The 19,859-nt window shown below is 48.3% G+C and overlaps 1 protein-coding gene across 1 annotated transcript in view; it reads left to right on the forward strand.

The window, feature by feature from the left end:
• The window catches only part of LOC142248998 (cytochrome P450 4B1-like), a 50,285-nt gene that overhangs the window by 383 nt on the left and 30,043 nt on the right, over nt 1-19,859 (forward strand). Inside the window, exons 2-3 of the mRNA XM_075320525.1 lie at nt 1,460-1,604; nt 3,438-3,482. Of these exons, the coding sequence (XP_075176640.1) occupies nt 1,460-1,604; nt 3,438-3,482 (190 nt within the window). The remainder of the gene's footprint in view (nt 1-1,459; nt 1,605-3,437; nt 3,483-19,859) is intronic.

The raw sequence follows: 19,859 nt of genomic DNA on the forward strand, positions 1-19,859 counted from the left end.
GCTCCTCCCGGACATGTGGCCGTGCTGCGTGATGGCCATCACTAACAGACATGGCCGTAAAGTGCACACTGACACTGCTGTATCTACATCACAGGAGGGGCTGAGGGTAAATACATCCCTGAGGCATAGACAGCACTGAGGGGGGGCCATACACGTTACTGGGGTCACCGGGTGGCATACACATTACTAGGGGACGCTGGGGACCTGTTGGGCATACACATTTTTGGGAGACGCTGGGGGCCTGGGCGGCATTCACATTACTGGGGGATGCTGGGGCTTGGGGGGCATTCACATTACTGAGGTACACTGGGGGCCTGTGGGGCATACACATCACTGAGGGGATGCTGGGAGCATATGGAGCATACACATTATTGGGAGATGCTGTGGGTCTGGGGGGCATACACATTACTGGCGGACGATGGGGCGTGTGGGATATACACATAACTGAGAGATGCTGGGGATCGGGGAGCATACACATAGTGGCTCTGGGGATGCTGGGGGCCCATAAGGCATACACATACCGGTCCTGGGGCCTGCGGGGCACCCACATGGTGGCTCTGGGGGCATATGCGGGCAGACAGCAGGACTGTAGGACGCTGGGAGTCGGCAGCCTCTCCTCTTCCTGTGTGGGACAGGAGCGCATTGCATGCTAGCTCCGCCCACAGATGAACTCCGGCCTGCGGGCGTATGCTCGGCTGGTTTAAAGTGCTGGCGGACAGCAAAGTGAGACTGCCGGCTGGAGCACTGTCTACGGTCCCTGGAAATCTGCCCTGGGGGTGCAGGAAAGCTATTGACGTCCTGTTCCTGCCATCTGCGAGTGAGCCCCCCCCCGGCTGTCCAGGGCCCTGGCACTTGCCCGGGTGCGTCGTGTGCTGATGCCAACCCAGATTGAATACAGATGAAAGTTGTGCTTTCCTTGGTTTCCAGGCTCCTGGCCACAAATCCGAGACATGTAGAAAGGGCAATGGATATTAGGCAAGGGGAATCCTTTGCTGACATCAGGACTTTGTGAAACCCTTGGGTTTTTTAATTCAATTATCAGTTCCTCAGATGACAATATCTGCTGGCACTATTTCTGTAAAAAATAATTTAAAAAATGGTTTTATAAGCCTAGAAACATATCAGGATTGACTGATGCTATACTTACTTATGTAAGACCAACTCAAGGTGCGCAAACTTGAGAGAAGGGTAACAATCCGGCCTAGGACACAGGAGCAGGTCAGACTAGAACGTAGCAGTACGAGAGGATCCTCCAGTGGGTCCAGACTCTGACGCATAAAGCGGCTACGAAGCTTCAGTAGAAGGCAGCCACATTTGGAGGTGACAGGAGGTCACACGTTTGCAGACCTTGATGCTCTACAGATTGAAACTTTATTCATATCTGCAGTTTAGATGGATTTCTGTGAATAGTGATCAGACCATACAAGGTTTTAGCTGATGTTTTTCTTTTTCTTAACAGTTCAAGCGAGATGGAACTGATATGGACCTCGTGAATGGCTATGCAAAACAATTCGACTATGCCTTCCCCATGTGGCTTGGAAATTTCTTTGCCTTCCTCGTTGTCTATCATCCAGATTATATGAAGGCCATTTTGTCCAGGCAAGGTGAGGAACAATGCTGGCTATCTCTTTTTTTATATTAGTGTTGTAAACCTTGTCATTTTTAATGAATACATCCTTGTCACAACTCATTTGCTCACTCGCTGCACATAACTTGTATGTTGTCATGCGGTGTCCTGCTCTGCACTCGCTGGGTGTCATGGCGGTGTTGGACTCTGTTCACACCATAGAGTCTGATAAGCAGCCTGAAGTCTCTTACGGTAGTTGCTTAACCTTACTCAGGAGTCCACTGTTTTTAGCTTCACTGCTCTACAGTCCAGCAGGAGTGAATTCCTGCTGGCTTGTGAACTGTTGGTAGGAGCTCAGGCTGCTAATGACCACTCACAGCAGCTTTCACTCTTTATAAGGTTCTGGATCTGGTTCCTACTCGCCGAATATAGCTCAGCTTTGCTTCAGTGATACCAGTCCTTATTGTAGTGATCCAAAGCCTGGTGATCTGTGGTGTGCTTTCCTGTGTGGTGTGGAAATATCCCCATTGTTAGTTTATTTCCTACTAGGTTCCTCTTGTCTCTCCATCGTGTCTGATTGTAGGGTGTATGTGTTTTAGTTCTTTCCCCTGTCTGTGCTAGGGCAAGAAAGGCGGCCCAGACATCTTCACCATCAGATGTATCTCTGGGATCAGGGACAGCTAGAGCCCCTTAGCCTGAGGGTCAGATTAGGAGCCCCGGTCCCATATTATACTCTCACAGCCCGTGACACCTGGTTGCATCTCCTGGTTCTGACCCTTGGTGTCTTTAGATGAAAGATTTTAAAAGGTCCTATCCGGATCCCCACCTCTTTCTTGTCAGGTGAAAGGAGTATGACTATAATTATATGCAAGGAAACAAAGTTGCAGGACATGTTTGTAATATATGTTGGATTTTCCTATAGGAAGCTCTTAGTGGAATAGTATGACCATAATTATTCTGTGCATATTTTTACCATGGTATACACACCAATCATGGTCACACCAAAAAGTCTGAAAATCCTGGGGCTTGAAACAACAGAAAGAAATATTATCCCCGATCAGGGATATATCTGTAGATTGTTTTAAATCTGATTATTATAGAGATGGCCTTGAAATATTCCATTTTGATTGAGCCATCCTGATGTCCCTGGTGGGGGCTGGAGATGGCCAGTCTGTGTAGGGAACGTTATCTTCATCTGTTTGGTCTGCCCTAGACTCTTAAGCCGGCTTTACACGCTACGATATATCTAACGAGATGTCGTCGGGGTCACGTCGTAAGTGACGCACATCCGGCATCGTTAGTGATATTGTAGCGTGTGACAGCTACGTGCGACGGTGAACGAGCAGAAATACTCACCTTCTCGTTCATCGTTGACACGTCACTCATTTTCTAAAAATCGAACGTCCGGTTGTTCATTGTTCCCAAGGCAGTACACATCGCTCCGTGTGACACCCCGGGAACGATGAACACAGCTTACCTGCACCCACCGGCAATGCGGAAGGAAGGAGGTGGGCGGGATGTTTACGTCCTTCTCATCTCCGCCCCTCTGCTTCTATTGGGCGGCGGCTGTGTGACGTCGCTGTGAAGCCGAACGTCCCTCCCCCTTCAGGAAGTGGATGTTCGCCGCCCACAGCGAGGTCGTTTGGAAGGTAAGTACGTGTGACGGGGGGTACAACAAATTGCCCGTGCCGCACAAACAATGGGGGCGGATACGATCGCTCGTGCAATCGCACGATTAATTGTAACGTGTAAAGCAGGCTTAAGCTCCTATCTAATGGGATTATCTCCCTACTGACGATAAAGGATACAATTATACAGTGATGTCAAGTTTTCTATTCTTATCCTAAATATACATACCATTTCTTTATAGATCCCAAGGACAACTTTGCCTATTACTTTCTAACCTCCTGGATAGGTACGTACCGTGACCTAGAACTTTGTGGAAGGTTTGTCCCATAACAATGTATTTCTCTCATATATTTTAAGAAACTTCATAGATTTTTACATGACTCTAAATAAATAATATTTAAAGATAAACGAACCTTTTGAAATTCGAATTTAACATTTTTCCCCAAAGAATAAGTTTGAGGCAAATTGAAGGCACCGCAAAGCCTCCAATTACTAATTAATGTTCCAAGAATAATGGATGCTTGCAGTGCTAATGTTTATACACATGGAAGGAGCCACGGCTTTTTAAGACAAAAAGTCCAAAAATTATCCCTTCTTAGGAAGAAGCAACAACTTTGTTGTTTGTAAAGTAAAGAAGTAATGGCTATTTAAAAAACCTTTAAAAAATTATCACTTCTTTTGAGAACTTCACCAAGTTTTCTGTTTGGAAATGGAAAAGGCAATTTTTTTTCTTTTTTTTTAAAAAAGCCTTCCAAAAATTATCTATTTTTTTGTAGGAGCTTCAAGTCTCTCTTATTTACCCAGTGAGGTACAGGGCTCCCTGCAGCAGTACAATATAAATATAGAGCAAAATGGACAGGTAGGAGATGTGTGGGGGCAGCGGTACTGACAGCATCTGCACAGTATAGAATATGATGTACAGGCAAGAAGATGCCCGTTTGGGTAGCGCCAGCAACCCTGTCTACTAGCATTCGCATTGGCAGCAATAACACAGTATACTATATGATGAAATGGCAAGACATGTGCAGCTGTGTAGGACCAACACGAGCAACACTTAAAGCTCCACTCCAGCAGTTTCTTTTTTATTGCACTGCTGGAGTGGTGCTTTCAATGTAAGGGGTACTTTGCACGCTGCGACACCGCTAGCTGATGCTAGTGATGCCGAGCGCGATAGTACCCGCCCCCGTCGCACATGCGATATCTTGTGATAGCTGCCGTAGCGAACATTATCGCTACAGCAGCTTCACACGCACTTACCTGCCCTGCGACATCGCTCTGGCCGGCGACCCACCTCCTTCCTAAGGGGGCGGGTCGTGCGGCGTCTCAGCGACGTAATACGGCAGGCGCCAATAGAAGCAGAGGGGCGGAGATGAGCGGGATGTAAACATCCCGCCACCTCCTTCCTTCCGCATAGCCGGTGGAGGCAGGTAAGGAGATGTTCCTCGCTCCTGCGGCTTCACACACAGCGATGTGTGCTGTCGCAGGAACAAGGAATAACATCGTATCTCCTATTGGTGCGACATTATGGAAATGTCCGACACTACACAGATCACCGATTTTCGACGCTTTTGCGACCGTTTATCGGCGCATCTAGGCTTTACACGTTGCAACGTCGTTACCGGCGCCGGATGTACGTCACTTTCGATTTGACCTCGACGATATCGCAGTAGCGATGTCGCAGCGTGCAAAGTACTCCTAAGTCCCCACCTTCACCTGCTGCAGTCTTCATCTGTTTCCAGCGTTGTTCCTGTCTGTTTCCTGTGGTCACACATCAATGTAACTCTATGAGAGCCTTGTTCCATCCTTGTTCTAGCTCTCATAGAGATGCATTGAGAGTTTGTGATGTAGCTTCTGAGTTTTGACCAGTCAGAATTTACAGGAACAAGATGACGTTGTGAGATTGGAATGGCTCCGAACATCGATGAAGCCGCCAGTAGGTGAGTATATGATAAGGGGCAGGGAGGGGGCTTACATTTTTTTTTTAAATTCTTTATTTTTAAAAGTCAAACTCAAATCAGTACAGGGTATCTCCTGCTCCACACCAGCAGCAAATAATCATTATAGAAAAATTAGCATTTAACAATGACATGCATAGAAACAATCTGCTCGCAATCACAGCTCTCGACCCCGCACCTGCTCGAGTCTGACCCATTTTAAACTTTTTATAAACCAACCCAACAAAAAGAAGATAGAATACACAGCTGAAAGACGAAAGCAAAGCCAGGAAAAAGCTAAAAGCGAAGAAAGAGAGAAGGAAAAGGAAAAAAGAAAAGAGGGGGTGAGAAAGAATGAATCGCAGAGAGGGGAGGAAGGAGGGGAAAGGAGACGGGAGGGGGGAGGGGGGATGTTTCTGTCGCGGGCGGGGAGAAGGGTGTCAGCACACCGCGCTCACCCCTTCTGCTCGGGTCCGGCAGCTGCTCAGTGGTGGCTCGAGCGGTGGGCCGGATCCCGGGGTTTCTCGAGCGGCACTCCTCGCCCGTGAGTGAAAGGGGGGTTGTTTGGGGTGTTGGGATAATGTCCGTGACGCCACCCACGGTTGTGGTGATGTGTAGCACCACCGCTGCTCAATGCGGGGATCCCGGGGATGGTGATGGGGAGCAGCCAGGTGTTGTGTTGCCCCTCCGTGGGTAAGGGTTGGTGATCCCGGGGCCCGGTGATGGCTTGTGAGGTGCAGGGCCTGGTGGGCGCAGGGACGCGGGGGCAGCGCTGTGCCTTGCGGCACTATGGTATTCACTCAGCCTGAGACTTGGACACAGTTTGTACGGTAAACCAAACGGCTGGTAGGACGGTCCCACAGACGGCTGCTTTGCTTCCCCGGTAGGTGACGGTGATGTCCCTCTTCCTTACACCTGTATGTACGGATGGTTGCGATGGGTCCCCACCGGTAACCCGCTCCCCGGCTTCAAGCTGGGCCGGAGGAGCACTACACTTTGCCCGCAGGCGCTGGCCCTCAGAGACTGGTGCCCTGGCGGTGGCGGTGCCTCTGTTGTACAGGTTGGACTGTTGCCTTCTATCGGGACTTGGTTGTTGGGGGAATCTACGTCCCCTTCACTGACGGATTCGGCAAATTTGGCGACTCCTAGCCTTGCCGGGGTCCGAGAGGCCCCTGCCCTGGTGCTGACTGTCCTTCGGAACACTGCTCCAGACCACCGGGCACACAGCCAACGGGGTCCTTCCAGGAACTTCCAAACGGTCCCCCTCCGGACAGTGACCGCCGTCGCTGACCTTGCTGTTCTAGCCCTACACACAGCTGGGCTCTCAGGCTTTGCACACTCTCTGCTCTGTCACCACTTCTTGCTTTCCTCCTTTTTCACTTTTCTTTCCTTCTCTGTTAACTCTCACTTTAGCTCCTCACACTTGCCCAGCCTGGGCCTTCTGCCTGATAACTTCCTGCCTCCAGAGTTGTGAGCTCCTTGGTGGGCGGAGCCAACCGCCTGGCCCACCCCCTGGTGTGCATCAACAGACTCCTGGAGGAAGGCAACAAGGATTTCTGGTTAGCAGATGTGCCTACCTGGAGTGTGGGGTGTGGTGGTGTTGTGACCTGTGTCCCCTGGCTTGCCCAGGGCGACACATTCCCCCTTAGCAAAATGCAGACCGTCCGCGGGCTGCCGTCCTACACCGGTTTTATTTTTCTGTAAAAGGGATAACAGGGTTAAACATAACATAAATACATTTTTAATAACTTCTTCCCAAGACGGGAGGCACATTTTACTTTTAACGTTTCAACGGTATACGGTCACGGTTTCCGCTCTCTCCCACCCAAGTAACCTGGCCCTGATGCTGCCCCTAAAACCCAGGCAGCACCCCTTGACCCACAGTCCAGCACACGGTACCCGAGCGGGATCTGTCCTTCCCTCCAGAGGGTATCCACCGGTTCCTTTGGTGGCTGGGCCCTGGCCTGCTCTGCTCAGGGCCCTCCCTCCAACCTGCCTCTCCGGAGGCGGCACTGCGGAAAACGGTAACGGTACCCAACATATTTACAAGCCACTAACGTTTGTGGTTGCCCTGCAGAGTTCACGGGCTTGTCCATGGATAGTTCCCATGCATTTTTAAACGGTCCCCACGGGGACAACGGTGCCGACTCCAGCCGGCTGCAAATCACAGCAGACAATCAGGTGAAAACTCGGATAATCATTTTTCATCATCTTTCAACTTTGGCAAACTTTCAAACTTTTCAAACAAGCAGGTGGTCCCAACGGGGACAGTGCTGCGGGCATCCATTGCCCTACTCCAGTTCCTCTACTGAGGTGGACCCATCCTCTGCCACCAGCACCCCAAACATGCACTGACATGCCTGCTGTGACAGGGGTACCCGGTACCCATTTCCACCGGTACGCGGAGTATGATAAACCACAGGGTCCCCCACATAGCGGGAACGCTCAATTGCTCCTTCAGCCGCAACAGCGGGCCCGGAGCTGGGGCAGGAGTCGTCATTTCTTGTTTCTGCGTCAGGCGGGTTGCCGCCAGCTGCCGCAGCCTCCTGGCCTCCAGCATCCACCACCTCATCCCCATCTGCAGTAACATGGAGCAGCAGAGTAGGCGAGCCTATGTTGAGGCGCCCCATCAGTGACGGCAAGGGCGATGCATAGGCCGAGACTAGGCCGGGCCCCTCAGCCGCAGCGGCCGGTCCTGGGAGGACATAGGGACGTGGGTCACCAGTCGGTTCTGCTACATCTATTCCCCTTTCGCCCATCGGGACAGTTGTAATCAGCTCCTCCACCACGTTGGTCCACTGCTCCAGCATCCGAAAGATCTGATCCTGCTGTCGTTGGTGGAATTGTATCACCCGGGCCTTCATCCAAGCCACAGTCCCGGGCTCAGGGTCTGGCACAGTCTCTACTGGGACTTCAGGCACCACGCTGTTAAGGGGCCGTGGTTCTAGCGGTTCCCCTTGGTGCATTTCAGGGCCGTCCTGGACGTCTGCAGCCGGCTGGTCCGCCGGAGCGGCCGGGCAGGGTATCGCTACCGGTTGGGCAGGTAGCGGGCCTAATGGCGGGGCGGCAGCAGCTATCACGGATAGCGGGGAGAGAGGCAGGGTGAGCGGAAGCCGGCCGGGCCCCTCAGCCGCAGCGGCCGATCCTTCAGGAATACAGGGGCGTGGGTCGCTTACCCGCTCCTCCAAATCCTCTTCTGCCTCGCGTCTCCACATAGCAGCCACTACGTCCGCCATGTCGGTCTCCCACTCCTCCAGGAGGAGTTGCATATGGGCCTGCAGACGGTTACTCAGCGGGACGGTCCGGTCCCTCAACCACGTCGCCGTGCCGGGCGCGGGGGCTTCCTCGTTGCGGGTAGGATCTTGCATCTTGGTAACGAGGTTTTTCCAGGAACCCAATCAGTCTGCAGAGTCCTGGCGTCTCTGCTTGTATAGCCGCAGCTACATGCGGCCGGCCGCCATCGCGTCCCCCTTAGCTCTTTCCGGCCCCTCCTCTCTCGGGGCGGGGTTTTGGCCTTCGCGCCTCTACTGCTCGAGAAGACGCTCGAGCGGGAACTTTTCGCGCCAAAGATGGCGGCTTCTGAAATTTTTCTGCCGGATACCTCCGGCGGTAACAAGGCGCACCTCTACCAGACGGCAGAGCGGTAAGATCCTGTTCGTGACGCCAAGTTGTCGTGGGCGGGGAGGAGGGTGTCAGCACACCGCGCTCACCCCTTCTGCTCGGGTCCGGAAGCTGCTCAGTGGTGGCTCGAGCGGTGGGCCGGATCCCGGGGTTTCTCGAGCGGCACTCCTCGCCCGTGAGTGAAAGGGGGGTTGTTTGGGGTGTTGGGATAATGTCCGTGACGCCACCCACGGTTGTGGTGATGTGTAGCACCACCGCTGCTCAATGCGGGGATCCCGGGGATGGTGATGGGGAGCAGCCAGGTGTTGTGTTGCCCCTCCGTGGGTAAGGGTTGGTGATCCCGGGGCCCGGTGATGGCTTGTGAGGTGCAGGGCCTGGTGGGCGCAGGGACGCGGGGGCAGCGCTGTGCCTTGCGGCACTATGGTACTCACTCAGCCTGAGACTTGGACACAGTTTGTACGGTAAACCTGTGAAGGTCTAGGCTATGAATCGTTTGTCCAGTATGATATTATATTATAATAAGATTAATCTGTATTTTCTATGTTTTATGTATTGCTTTTTACATATACCTGAATGAAATGTTGCAAGGATTGTAAACGTAAACCAACTATGCTTAGGGCTAAGTAATGAGTTTGCAGTCTCATAAATTAGTAAAGTGACATTCTTCAATGTCTTCTTCCAGTCTTGGAAAACCTGTTAGACTCATGATTAAGCAATATTCTTGAAAAGACTTTCCTCTCTTCCCAGACACACCTGAATGCCTTAAAGGAATGTTGTTTTACAGGACTGTCCAAAAAGCTGTATAAAATGTTATGCTTTTGAATACACTGGCAGAAGGCATCCACTTCTCCCAAATAGAGACACGTTTCTCTGTGTGGTCATTTTCCTGATTCATATACATCTGCGCAGTTTTGATTTGAAATTCACCTCCGTGACCCTGAGAGACCGGGAGGTCTCCCCCAACAGTTTGGCGCCCAACGTGGGGCCCCCATAAGGAGCACCCCGATACCTGGACACCCCGATACCTTGGACGTCACGGACCAGGACCTCCCTCCGCTCCAACAGGCCTGATCAACCAACAGCCCCGGTAAGTGTTACATACTGTGTATTCACTGCCGACAAGGTTGTTTTTGGAGAGGAGGGGGTGACAGGCCTTGTGTCCCCATCGGAGTTAAAGGTAACCGATAGTGACTCGGTGGTGATGCCCGCTGGGGGCCCAGTAGCTCGAATCCTACCCTGTGGTGTGGATTTCAATTGTCACAAGGGATCCGGAGGATGGATTGTAGGGAGTAAGAGGGCAGCAGTTGGATATAGCTGGATAGACTGACCCGATCCGTAGTTTGAGGATACGGGGGGGATACCCGTGATCGAAGATAGGGATTAGGACAATAAATTGGTACAGCTGACCAAGTCCGGAGGGCGGGACATTCTTGTATGTGACATTTTTGTACGTCCTCCTCCTTTCACGGGACACCTTTGTTTTTACTTAGCTGAGGGAGCTAGAGTAAGGGTGGAACGCCCCAGTGCCGGCCGGACTGTAGCGTGCACCATATAGTCTTGAATTAGTGTAATCCAACTGCCGTCAAGACAGCAACAATGCTTAGGTGGAGAAAAAGAAAGTTGAGAAGGTTTGCAGAATGTTATAGAACTAGTGACAGACAGAGAGGAAAAGAAAGTTGTGCGCCATGCCTCAGAGATTTCTAAGGTGTTAGGTTTGCCTAGGAGCGGATGGCTATAGCCGTCACATGGAATGCGGCGCTGAAGGGAAAGAAAGTGAAGTTGAAAGATAAAGGATTGTGGGAAGATGCACAGGTGTTTGGTAAAGTGTAGCGCAGATGTTGCAGTCAGAAGGATAGGTTGAAATAGAAGAAGGTGCAGGAGACAGGGGTGTATGTTAACCCAGCTAATTCAAATTTACATCCTGCTGGGGGAAGTTGCCCAGCAAATGGTTTTACAAGGTGGTCAGACGATTCAGGAAGAATCAGAGGAATATGTTGGATAGCCTGGTGAGAATAGAGAGTTTACAAGTACAAAATTTGTTACATTGAGTCCCTGAAGTGTCGACCCCTTATTGTACAAATAAGTGAAAATTTTGAACAATTGGTGTTGTAAAAGAGTGGCAGCATTATATCTTAAAATAGAATAGGGGCAAGTAAATACATATTTTTGCACCGTGTTAGCTAATGTAAAAATTCATAAAGACTTACCCCAATAATGTTGGAAGGTATTATATCCATTTAGAAAAAATAGATCCAACAGAGACGTGTATTATGGAGAATTAGATTTCTTGAGATACAGACTGCCAGTATTTCATTAATATTTTGATTTTCCTTTCTTTCATGGATATTAGTGTACAGTATATACAAACTGTGTTATCTATTGTAAGGTCTCAAAATTCCCCAGCAATGTATATTGTTGCAGAGAACTTTGCTAGATTAGCACACTAAAAAAAAAAAAAAAAAAGGTGTTTTGAAAAACAATGCATGGGGAAGGGTTTCTAAAAGTCTATATAGTGTCTATATAGAGAGAATTGGGTAGAAGGGGAAAGGGAAAAGAAAGACAGAATTTTGAGTTATGTATATAATAAAAGTGTACCTTGTGAGCGACCAAAAATGGTGATGGTGTGGTATGGGCCTGTTCTAGCTGTCACTGGAAAAATCCGGATGAGAGTGAACTTTGTTGTGGATGTGGAGACTCTATGCCGCAATACTATGATAAACCATGTGCTATTTTAGGTCAGATCTAAAAATGGTGGATGACGCACATGGTGGTCGAGGCATGGTTATTACAAAAGAAGTGAGATGGGGATGTGTGAAGAAGACCATGTAATGTGTAAATGTTTAAACAACAGATTGGGTGGACTACTACATACTCAGACAGAAAAAAAGGTGTTTTATCTATAATTAGACTAAGATCATGGTTAAATATATATAAAGTAATATTTGGGACTTGGGTCAGTCATAAAGAGAGTGTCAGGTTAGTAGGAAATTGGATTTAATGAGTATTTGCAATGTGAGCCTCAGGGATCAAAATGTTAACATCCATTGCTATATTGAAAATATTAAATTAAAGCTGTTAGTAAAAGTTTATAATACTGAAAGATTTAATATGAATGAATGAATGAATGAATGAGTGGTTGTGCTGGAGATGGCAGGGGAAGACAAGCCCTGTTTGCTATTGGCTTCAGGGTGTGGACCCAAAATACAGGTATTTCCAGTCTGTGGGTCAAACAACTAAAGTTTCAATTTACAGGGGGGGTAGTCCTATTGTTTGCTATAAAAAAAGGAGACTTTTCTCTACCTTAGCAATGCATTGTAAATTATATTGGAAAAAGTAATTGACAATAGTGTTTTATTTTACTGATTTTATCTAAACAGAATAAGTTGAATTGTGGACATGTTTAGATTTATTGGCAGATATTGGAGCATAGAGGTCAGGCTGTGTACAATTAGTTAATTATTATAATCTTTATTAATAATCTAATTTATTAATAATTATAATAATTTGGTTTACGGTGGATGATTTATGGCATTCTGTGTTTGATATATAATGTATTGAATCATCTGTTTTCTTTTTATAGAAAGATTGTAATGCAGATTTCTGTGTTTCAAGCAAAGGTTGAAAAGTCATTGAAATCGTTTTCCATTATAAGGCTACACATAACATATTTATGGTGTTCCCGGTTAGGTATGATCTATACAATGTGACTTTTGTGCCTAAATGTAGAGCTCCGGGGACACACACTTTTTGAATCTAATTATGCTTTGGATAATGGATTCAAAAAGGGGGGAAAGACTTATTTTTAAGTTTTTAATTTGTTAATCAATTGAGTTTGTCTATTAAGTTTTCTTTATCTTTTTATCTGTAATGGAGGATACAGCAGACAGACATATATCTCATGATTGCTCTGCTGTAACAAGAATTGTCAGATTTTGAACATGTCTCAGATGAGCCCATTGCTAATGCAGATTTTAAGTTTTTTCGTAGATGGATCCAGATACCAAGATGCTGGTTGATTCTGCACTGGATATGCTGAGGTTACACAACATGAGGTAATAAAAATCGAACCACTCCTCTCCCATCGGAATAGGAGAACGAGATGAAGATTTGCGATTGCTGTGGTTCGTAGAGCGGAAAGGGGTAAGATAGTCAAATGTGGCTATAGGCAGCAGATCTTTTCTAGTGTGACGTGAAAACCCTATAAAGACCGTAGAGTGCATATGAGCCCAGGTGGAGGCTCTCGCACAGGTGCAGACAGCAAAGAAGCAGTGAATGGGCCTAGAGTTGAGAGTCCTTTACCAATGCAGACCAGTACCTTGGTGGCTCCTGTCACGTCCGTGACATTGGTCACTACTTGTGTTTTTAAATCCCTACAGAAACAAGTGATTCAGCAAGGAACGGAGTGTGAGACGCAGGGAGCCAGTGACTTGAGGAAGGTCTGTGGATAAAGGGCGGTAAGCTTTCTCTGCCATGAGTGCTCTACTCAATAATGGCCCAGGTAACCCATGAACACATGTGACAAAGATCATTATAAGTGTGGTGGTGGACAAGATATGGGCGGCACCAGTGCTCAGTACCCAGGTGGCCAGACACACCAAGTCTTGTAAGACCTGTGCTTAATACAAAGTAGAGAAACTAAAAAGACCTCGTAGAAACACTCCCCTCATCCGCTCTACTGCTCCGGTGATTGCAGATTAGTCATATACATCTACCATGAGTAGGTTTATGTGAGTTTGTGCGTGTTGTGTAAATTTCTTTCCAGGTTTGGTCAGAATCATTCCAGTGCAGAAAGCGACGTTATTGCTGAAAAGCACATGATGGAGGTGGTATGAAAAAAATGGGTTTACAGAAGTAAAGAAAGTGTATATTTTTATAGAAAGGTGGAAACTTCTTTTCGTGATAAACAGGTCTATTTGTAAGATATTTTTTTGGTTTATCACAGGCATGTACAATTTTTTTATATGATTGACTAAATAGTGTGATAAACAGGTGTATTCTCCAATTCCAGATTTTAAATCAGTGTCAGGAGCACGTGGTCTTCAGTCAGGGGACTGATTGATCCTAAAAGGACAAGCGAGAATGAGCCATCCAGCCACAGACATGTCAATAAGCACGACGGCAGGGCAACATGGACTCACACGTCGCATTGCAGAAGGGTCGGCCCACCGAAGCTACACTGAGCGTCTTGCTTGTATTTATCCTTTTTAAAAGACCTGTACAGTGTCAGACCATCATTGCCAAAATACGTAGAAAAGAGGACTTAGAGAACCTTGAGACATGGGAAAGTCCAACTACAAAGGGTGAGGACTCGTCTAGGAGTCTTTAGTCTCAAACCGGTGAAGAAAACCCTTTCCCCTCTCCGCCCATGCCTCAACGTTCAGTCAGGCAGGTTTTCCCAACAGATCTCTTTCCCTCTCTTCCTAAGGGAACACAGTACCCTTAGTACTCGGAAATGGCAGAAATAAGTCTTTAGGGGGGACTGGCACCATAAGAATTGAGTAACCTGAAATACTTAATTCAGCCATTTCACAGACCCCTATATGTAGTTTAGTCGATGTAGCCCAATATACATATATATGAATGCTTTTGTTTTCTTCTAACACATATATAAATATATTCGTTGATTTGCCTTAATACAAAATGCCAGCTGTTAACCCTCTAATCCTGGGAAAAGTTTTGGGAGAGCCCATCCCACCAGGCTGATGTCTCCCCGGCCTAGTCTGCTGAGCACTGGCAGTGACACGCGAGTTAAGATCTTCGCCTCAGAAACCAATGGACCTAAAATAACTGAAGCAGAGAGCGGCTGCCATTCCACCCATTATCTCAGAAGGCTTCTCTGAGTCAACGCCTCAAACTGTTCACATGAAGCCTCATCAAGCTTTGGATCTTTATCAAGAGCAGATCACCAAGGTTCACGAGTCGGCCCTGGACAGGACTAGCACCAACCAAGTATCCTCCTTCTCATTTAACATCTGGAAAAGACCACAGACAACATGTAGCAAATGTTGTTTTGTTATGTGCTAACCTCAAGATAAGATCTAGACTCAAACTTCCTTGGTCAGGATAATGTGCCCTAATGAAAGTGTTAATGCCGATCCTAATAAGCCCTGTAAATCATGGAGTTACCTTTGAGCAGATAAGAACAAGTAACCAAGGTAGAACCAGGCCCCGTAGAACTGTGTCAAACAATGACCTATTGGAAGACCCCCATGTATATATTGATGTAATTGGAGTCCCAAGGGGGGTCCCAGATGAGAATAAGGCCAGAGATGAAGTAGCAGCAGGATTTAAGTCCTTACTTCCCATTATTACTGTGAATAAGAATGTTGCATGGATCAATTATCTCTATTATAATCAACAGAGATTTGTTAATTACTTCAGGAATGCCTTAACTGGGTTAGCTACTCAGTTGGGTCAGACTACTCTGCTGGCCAACCAGAACCGGCTGGCTCTGGATATGCTATTAGCAGAAAAAGGAGGTGTCTGTGCAATGATAGGAGAGGCCTGTTGTACTTATGTCCCAGATGAAACAGGCCCAAATGGTAAGGTTACCCAGGCCCTGAAACAATTAAATTCCCTAACTAAAGAATTGAAAGAAAATTCAGGGGTAACCAATCCTTGGGGTGACTGGTTTAGTTGGATGACCTCTCTGAAAGGGATACTAATTCATATAGGGATTATAACCCTTCTAGTGTTGTTTTTTTGCTATAATTATTGTTTACTGTATTTTGCCTTGCTGTAAGAAGATTTGTAAAAAGGGGACAAACGAGGCTATAGCCATGGCAACCTTCTCTTCAGTATTACATACACCAGTAGCCCCCTCCAAATCTGACACAATGGTTACCATCAAAGCTCAACAACTCAAAGTCAAACTTAGCAGGTTGTTATAGAAGGGCACCATGGGGCCCGGATCCCCTCTGTGGGAACTGAGGTGAAGATGCTAGGAAAGAGCATGATAGCACGCACCTATATACCATATCTATAAGACACTGTAGTCTCTGGGTAGCCCTCACGGAGTAAGTAGACAGATAATCTTATTAAGGGGGGACTGTGAAGGTCTAGGCTATGAATCGTTTGTCCAGTATGATATTATATTATAATAAGATTAATCTGTATTTTCTATGTTTTATGTATTGCTTTTTACATATACCTGAATTAAATGTTGCAAGGATTGTAAACGTAAACCAACTATGCTTAGGGCTAAGTAATGAGTTTGCAGTCTCATAAATTAGTAAAGTGACATTCTTCAATGTCTTCTTCCAGTCTTGGAAAACCTGTTAGACTCATGATTAAGCAATATTCTTGAAAAGACTTTCCTCTCTTCCCAGACACACCTGAATGCCTTAAAGGAATGTTGTTTTACAGGACTGTCCAAAAAGCTGTATAAAATGTTATGCTTTTGAATACACTGGCAGAAGGCATCCACTTCTCCCAAATAGAGACACGTTTCTCTGTGTGGTCATTTTCCTGATTCATATACATCTGCGCAGTTTTGATTTGAAATTCACCTCCGTGACCCTGAGAGACCGGGAGGTCTCCCCCAACAAACCAAACGGCTGGTAGGACGGTCCCACAGACGGCTGCTTTGCTTCCCCGGTAGGTGACGGTGATGTCCCTCTTCCTTGCACCTGTATGTACGGATGGTTGCGATGGGTCCCCACCGGTAACCCGCTCCCCGGCTTCAAGCTGGGCCGGAGGAGCACTACACTTTGCCCGCAGGCGCTGGCCCTCAGAGACTGGTGCCCTGGCGGTGGCGGTGCCTCTGTTGTACAGGTTGGACTGTTGCCTTCTATCGGGACTTGGTTGTTGGGGGAATCTACGTCCCCTTCACTGACGGATTCGGCAAATTTGGCGACTCCTAGCCTTGCCGGGGTCCGAGAGGCCCCTGCCCTGGTGCTGACTGTCCTTCGGAACACTGCTCCAGACCACCGGGCACACAGCCAACGGGGTCCTTCCAGGAACTTCCAAACGGTCCCCCTCCGGACAGTCACCGCCGTCGCTGACCTTGCTGTTCTAGCCCTACACACAGCTGGGCTCTCAGGCTTTGCACACTCTCTGCTCTGTCACCACTTCTTGCTTTCCTCCTTTTTCACTTTTCTTTCCTTCTCTGTTAACTCTCACTTTAGCTCCTCACACTTGCCCAGCCTGGGCCTTCTGCCTGGTAACTTCCTGCCTCCAGAGTTGTGAGCTCCTTGGTGGGCGGAGCCAACCGCCTGGCCCACCCCCTGGTGTGCATCAACAGACTCCTGGAGGAAGGCAACAAGGATTTCTGGTTAGCAGATGTGCCTACCTGGAGTGTGGGGTGTGGTGGTGTTGTGACCTGTGTCCCCTGGCTTGCCCAGGGCGACACATTTCTCCGGAGCCTCACGACTGCCGCGGAACAGAGAACAGTCTAGAGTATTCCGCCGAATAGGTGAACTCCAACCAGGGAAACCAAGTCCTATGGAACTCGTCCTGTCGGTCATTGATAGAGGATGTCAGGTCCTCCATATGCATGAGATCGTTCATCCTAGAAGCCCACTGTGTCAGTGTGGGGGGTGTAGTGGACTTCCAGCCAAGCGGGATGCAAGACCTGGCAGCCATGACCAGAAATCTCAGCAATGAGCGCTTGTACTTAGGGGCCGGAAGTTCCGATAACTGTAATAGAAACAGTTCCGGGCCCAGTGTAACTTTCGTGCCGGTCACCAGTCCAATGACATCCCCCACCTCCGACCAGAACCGTTGTAGAGAAGGGCAGGACCAGAAGATGTGCACATAATCACCCTCCCTTGAGCCGCATCTCCAATATATGGGGTCAACTGAGGGGAACATCCTGTGAAGTCTAGTCGGGACTCTATACAATCTAGTCAGTAATTTGAAATTGGCCTACAGCTGTCTGGAACTAATTGAAGTTTTATGCGCCAACAGTAAGATGTTATTTCTTTGCGAGTCAGATAGCGCGATCCCTAGGTCCCTTTCCCACTGCAGTAAGTAGGCCAGGGGGGCAGGTTCCCGGGATCCGATAACAGGTCGTACGTCAGGGAAAGTGAGTGCCGCAGGGCCCCCTCCCCCTGACACAATTTCTCGAATCTCGTAAGAGGCCTGGCGTACCGAGTGAAGCAGGGAAGGGAACACATAAAGTGCCTTAACTGCATAGCCCTCCATCTCCCCAGGGGGTCCGAAGGCAGGAGACCACTAAGAGCAGACAAAGATGGCCAATCTCCCTCTCCTCCCATGTGACAGGCTCTGAATCTACCCTCCTGAACCCAGCTCCGAAACACAGCATCTGAAAGGCCAGGACGGAAATCCGGATCGCCAAGTATGGGTGACATGGGGGAAGGCACCGGCAAGAGGAGGCGACGAACCTCACCTCTCGAGCAACATTCCAAGGTAGCGCCAATAGTTGGATGAGATCTCAGAGAGGACGGAGACAAACTCGAGAGCCAAGGAGCGTCCGGAAGAGGGATGTCCGAAAAACTCTGTTCCAGGGCGACCCACGGCTTTATCCTAGAATGGCGGCACCAATCCAGAACCCTGACCATGTGTGTAGCCCAATAATACTTTCTCATATCTGGCATCCCCAGACCACCCCTGCTCTTAGGTCTGCACAAAAGGGAACGGGAGAGTCTCACCGACTAATTCGCCCAGATGAATCTGGTGTGTAGTGAAGCCAGTTCCTTGAAGAAGGAGCTTGGAATCTTAATCGGTAAGGACTTGAAAAGGTATAGGAGACGTGGCAGTATATTCATCTTCAATATTACACATCTCCCAAACCAAGTGAAGAGGCCCCTACCCCAATTTGCGCAGTCTGTTCTAATGGACTGCAGGAGGGGGAGATAGTTCAGCTTATATAATTGACTGTTGTCCGCGGCCAGCTGGACCCCTAGGTACTTTAAAGATTGACTGGCCCACCTAAACCCGAACGCCGATTGCAACGAGATAACCTGCTCCTGGGGGAGCGATACATTCAGAGCCTCCGATTTTGACATGTTAATTTTAAAATTAGAGAGGAGAGAGTATGTTTCCAGTTCTCTCAGAAGGTTGGGGAGGGAGACCCAAGGGTTAGTTAAAAAGAAAAGTAAGTCATCAGCAGACGCCGCGATTTTGTAGGTGGAATCAACGGCTTTAGGGCCAGAGATGTTAATGTTACCTCTAATTCGGCTAAGCAGAGGTTCCAGAGTCAGAATGAAGATCAAGGGCGAGAGAGGGCAGCCCTGCCTGGTACCATTGAGAATGGGGAAGCTATCTGAGAAAAGACCGTTCACCCTAACCGCGGCCGAGGGATTACTGTACAGTGAGCATATCCACTTGAGCATCATCCTCCCCAGTTCCACCGCCCGCAGAACCTCTTCCATAAATACCCAATTGACTCTGCTTTTTCTGCGTCGGTCGACAGGAACATCAAAGGCAATCCATTAGATTTAGCCTTGTGTATTAAGTTCAACGCCTTAGTGGTGTTGTCCCTTGCTTCCCTCCCCATCATGAACCCAGCCTGATCAGGGTGAACGATTCCCCCAGCAGAGGAGAGAGTCTATCTGAAAGAATTTTGGTAAAGAGCTTCAAGTCTGTGTTGAGAAGGGAAATGGGTCGGTAGCTAGAACAGGAGGTAGGGTCTTTACCCTCTTTGGGGATAACTACTATGTTAGCAGCCAGAGAGTCCCTTGGGGGCCTTTTCGGAAATTGAGAAATGGGGAAAGCAGTAGGGAGTTCATCCTTTTGTAATAAAGCAAGGGGAACCCATCTGGGCCGGGGGCCTTACCAGAGGGAGAGTTTTTAATCGCTGCCCAATACTCCTCCTCCGAGATAGGTCTTTCCAAGGTGGCCGCGTCCTCGGGCTTGAGATGTTTCAAGCCCGATTCCGTAATGTACTTCCGGATTCGTTGGAGCAAGGGGGCTTACATTTAAATCACCACTCCAGCCCTGAAAACAAGGCTGGAGAGGTGCTTTAATGAACAGAGAGTAGATGCACTGGCAGCAGCAGAACAGTATAGAACATAATGGACAGACAGCCAGATGCTACAGACGATCGTATCATTGGCATCAGCTGTAGGGAAATAAAAATTTACTCTGTCTCATTCCTGATTAATTTTGTATGCTTTTACAAGCTTGCAGAGGATCATGTGGGCAGA

This window comes from Anomaloglossus baeobatrachus, chromosome 8, assembly GCF_048569485.1.
Source record: "Anomaloglossus baeobatrachus isolate aAnoBae1 chromosome 8, aAnoBae1.hap1, whole genome shotgun sequence".
Taxonomy (NCBI): Eukaryota; Metazoa; Chordata; class Amphibia; order Anura; family Aromobatidae; genus Anomaloglossus; species Anomaloglossus baeobatrachus.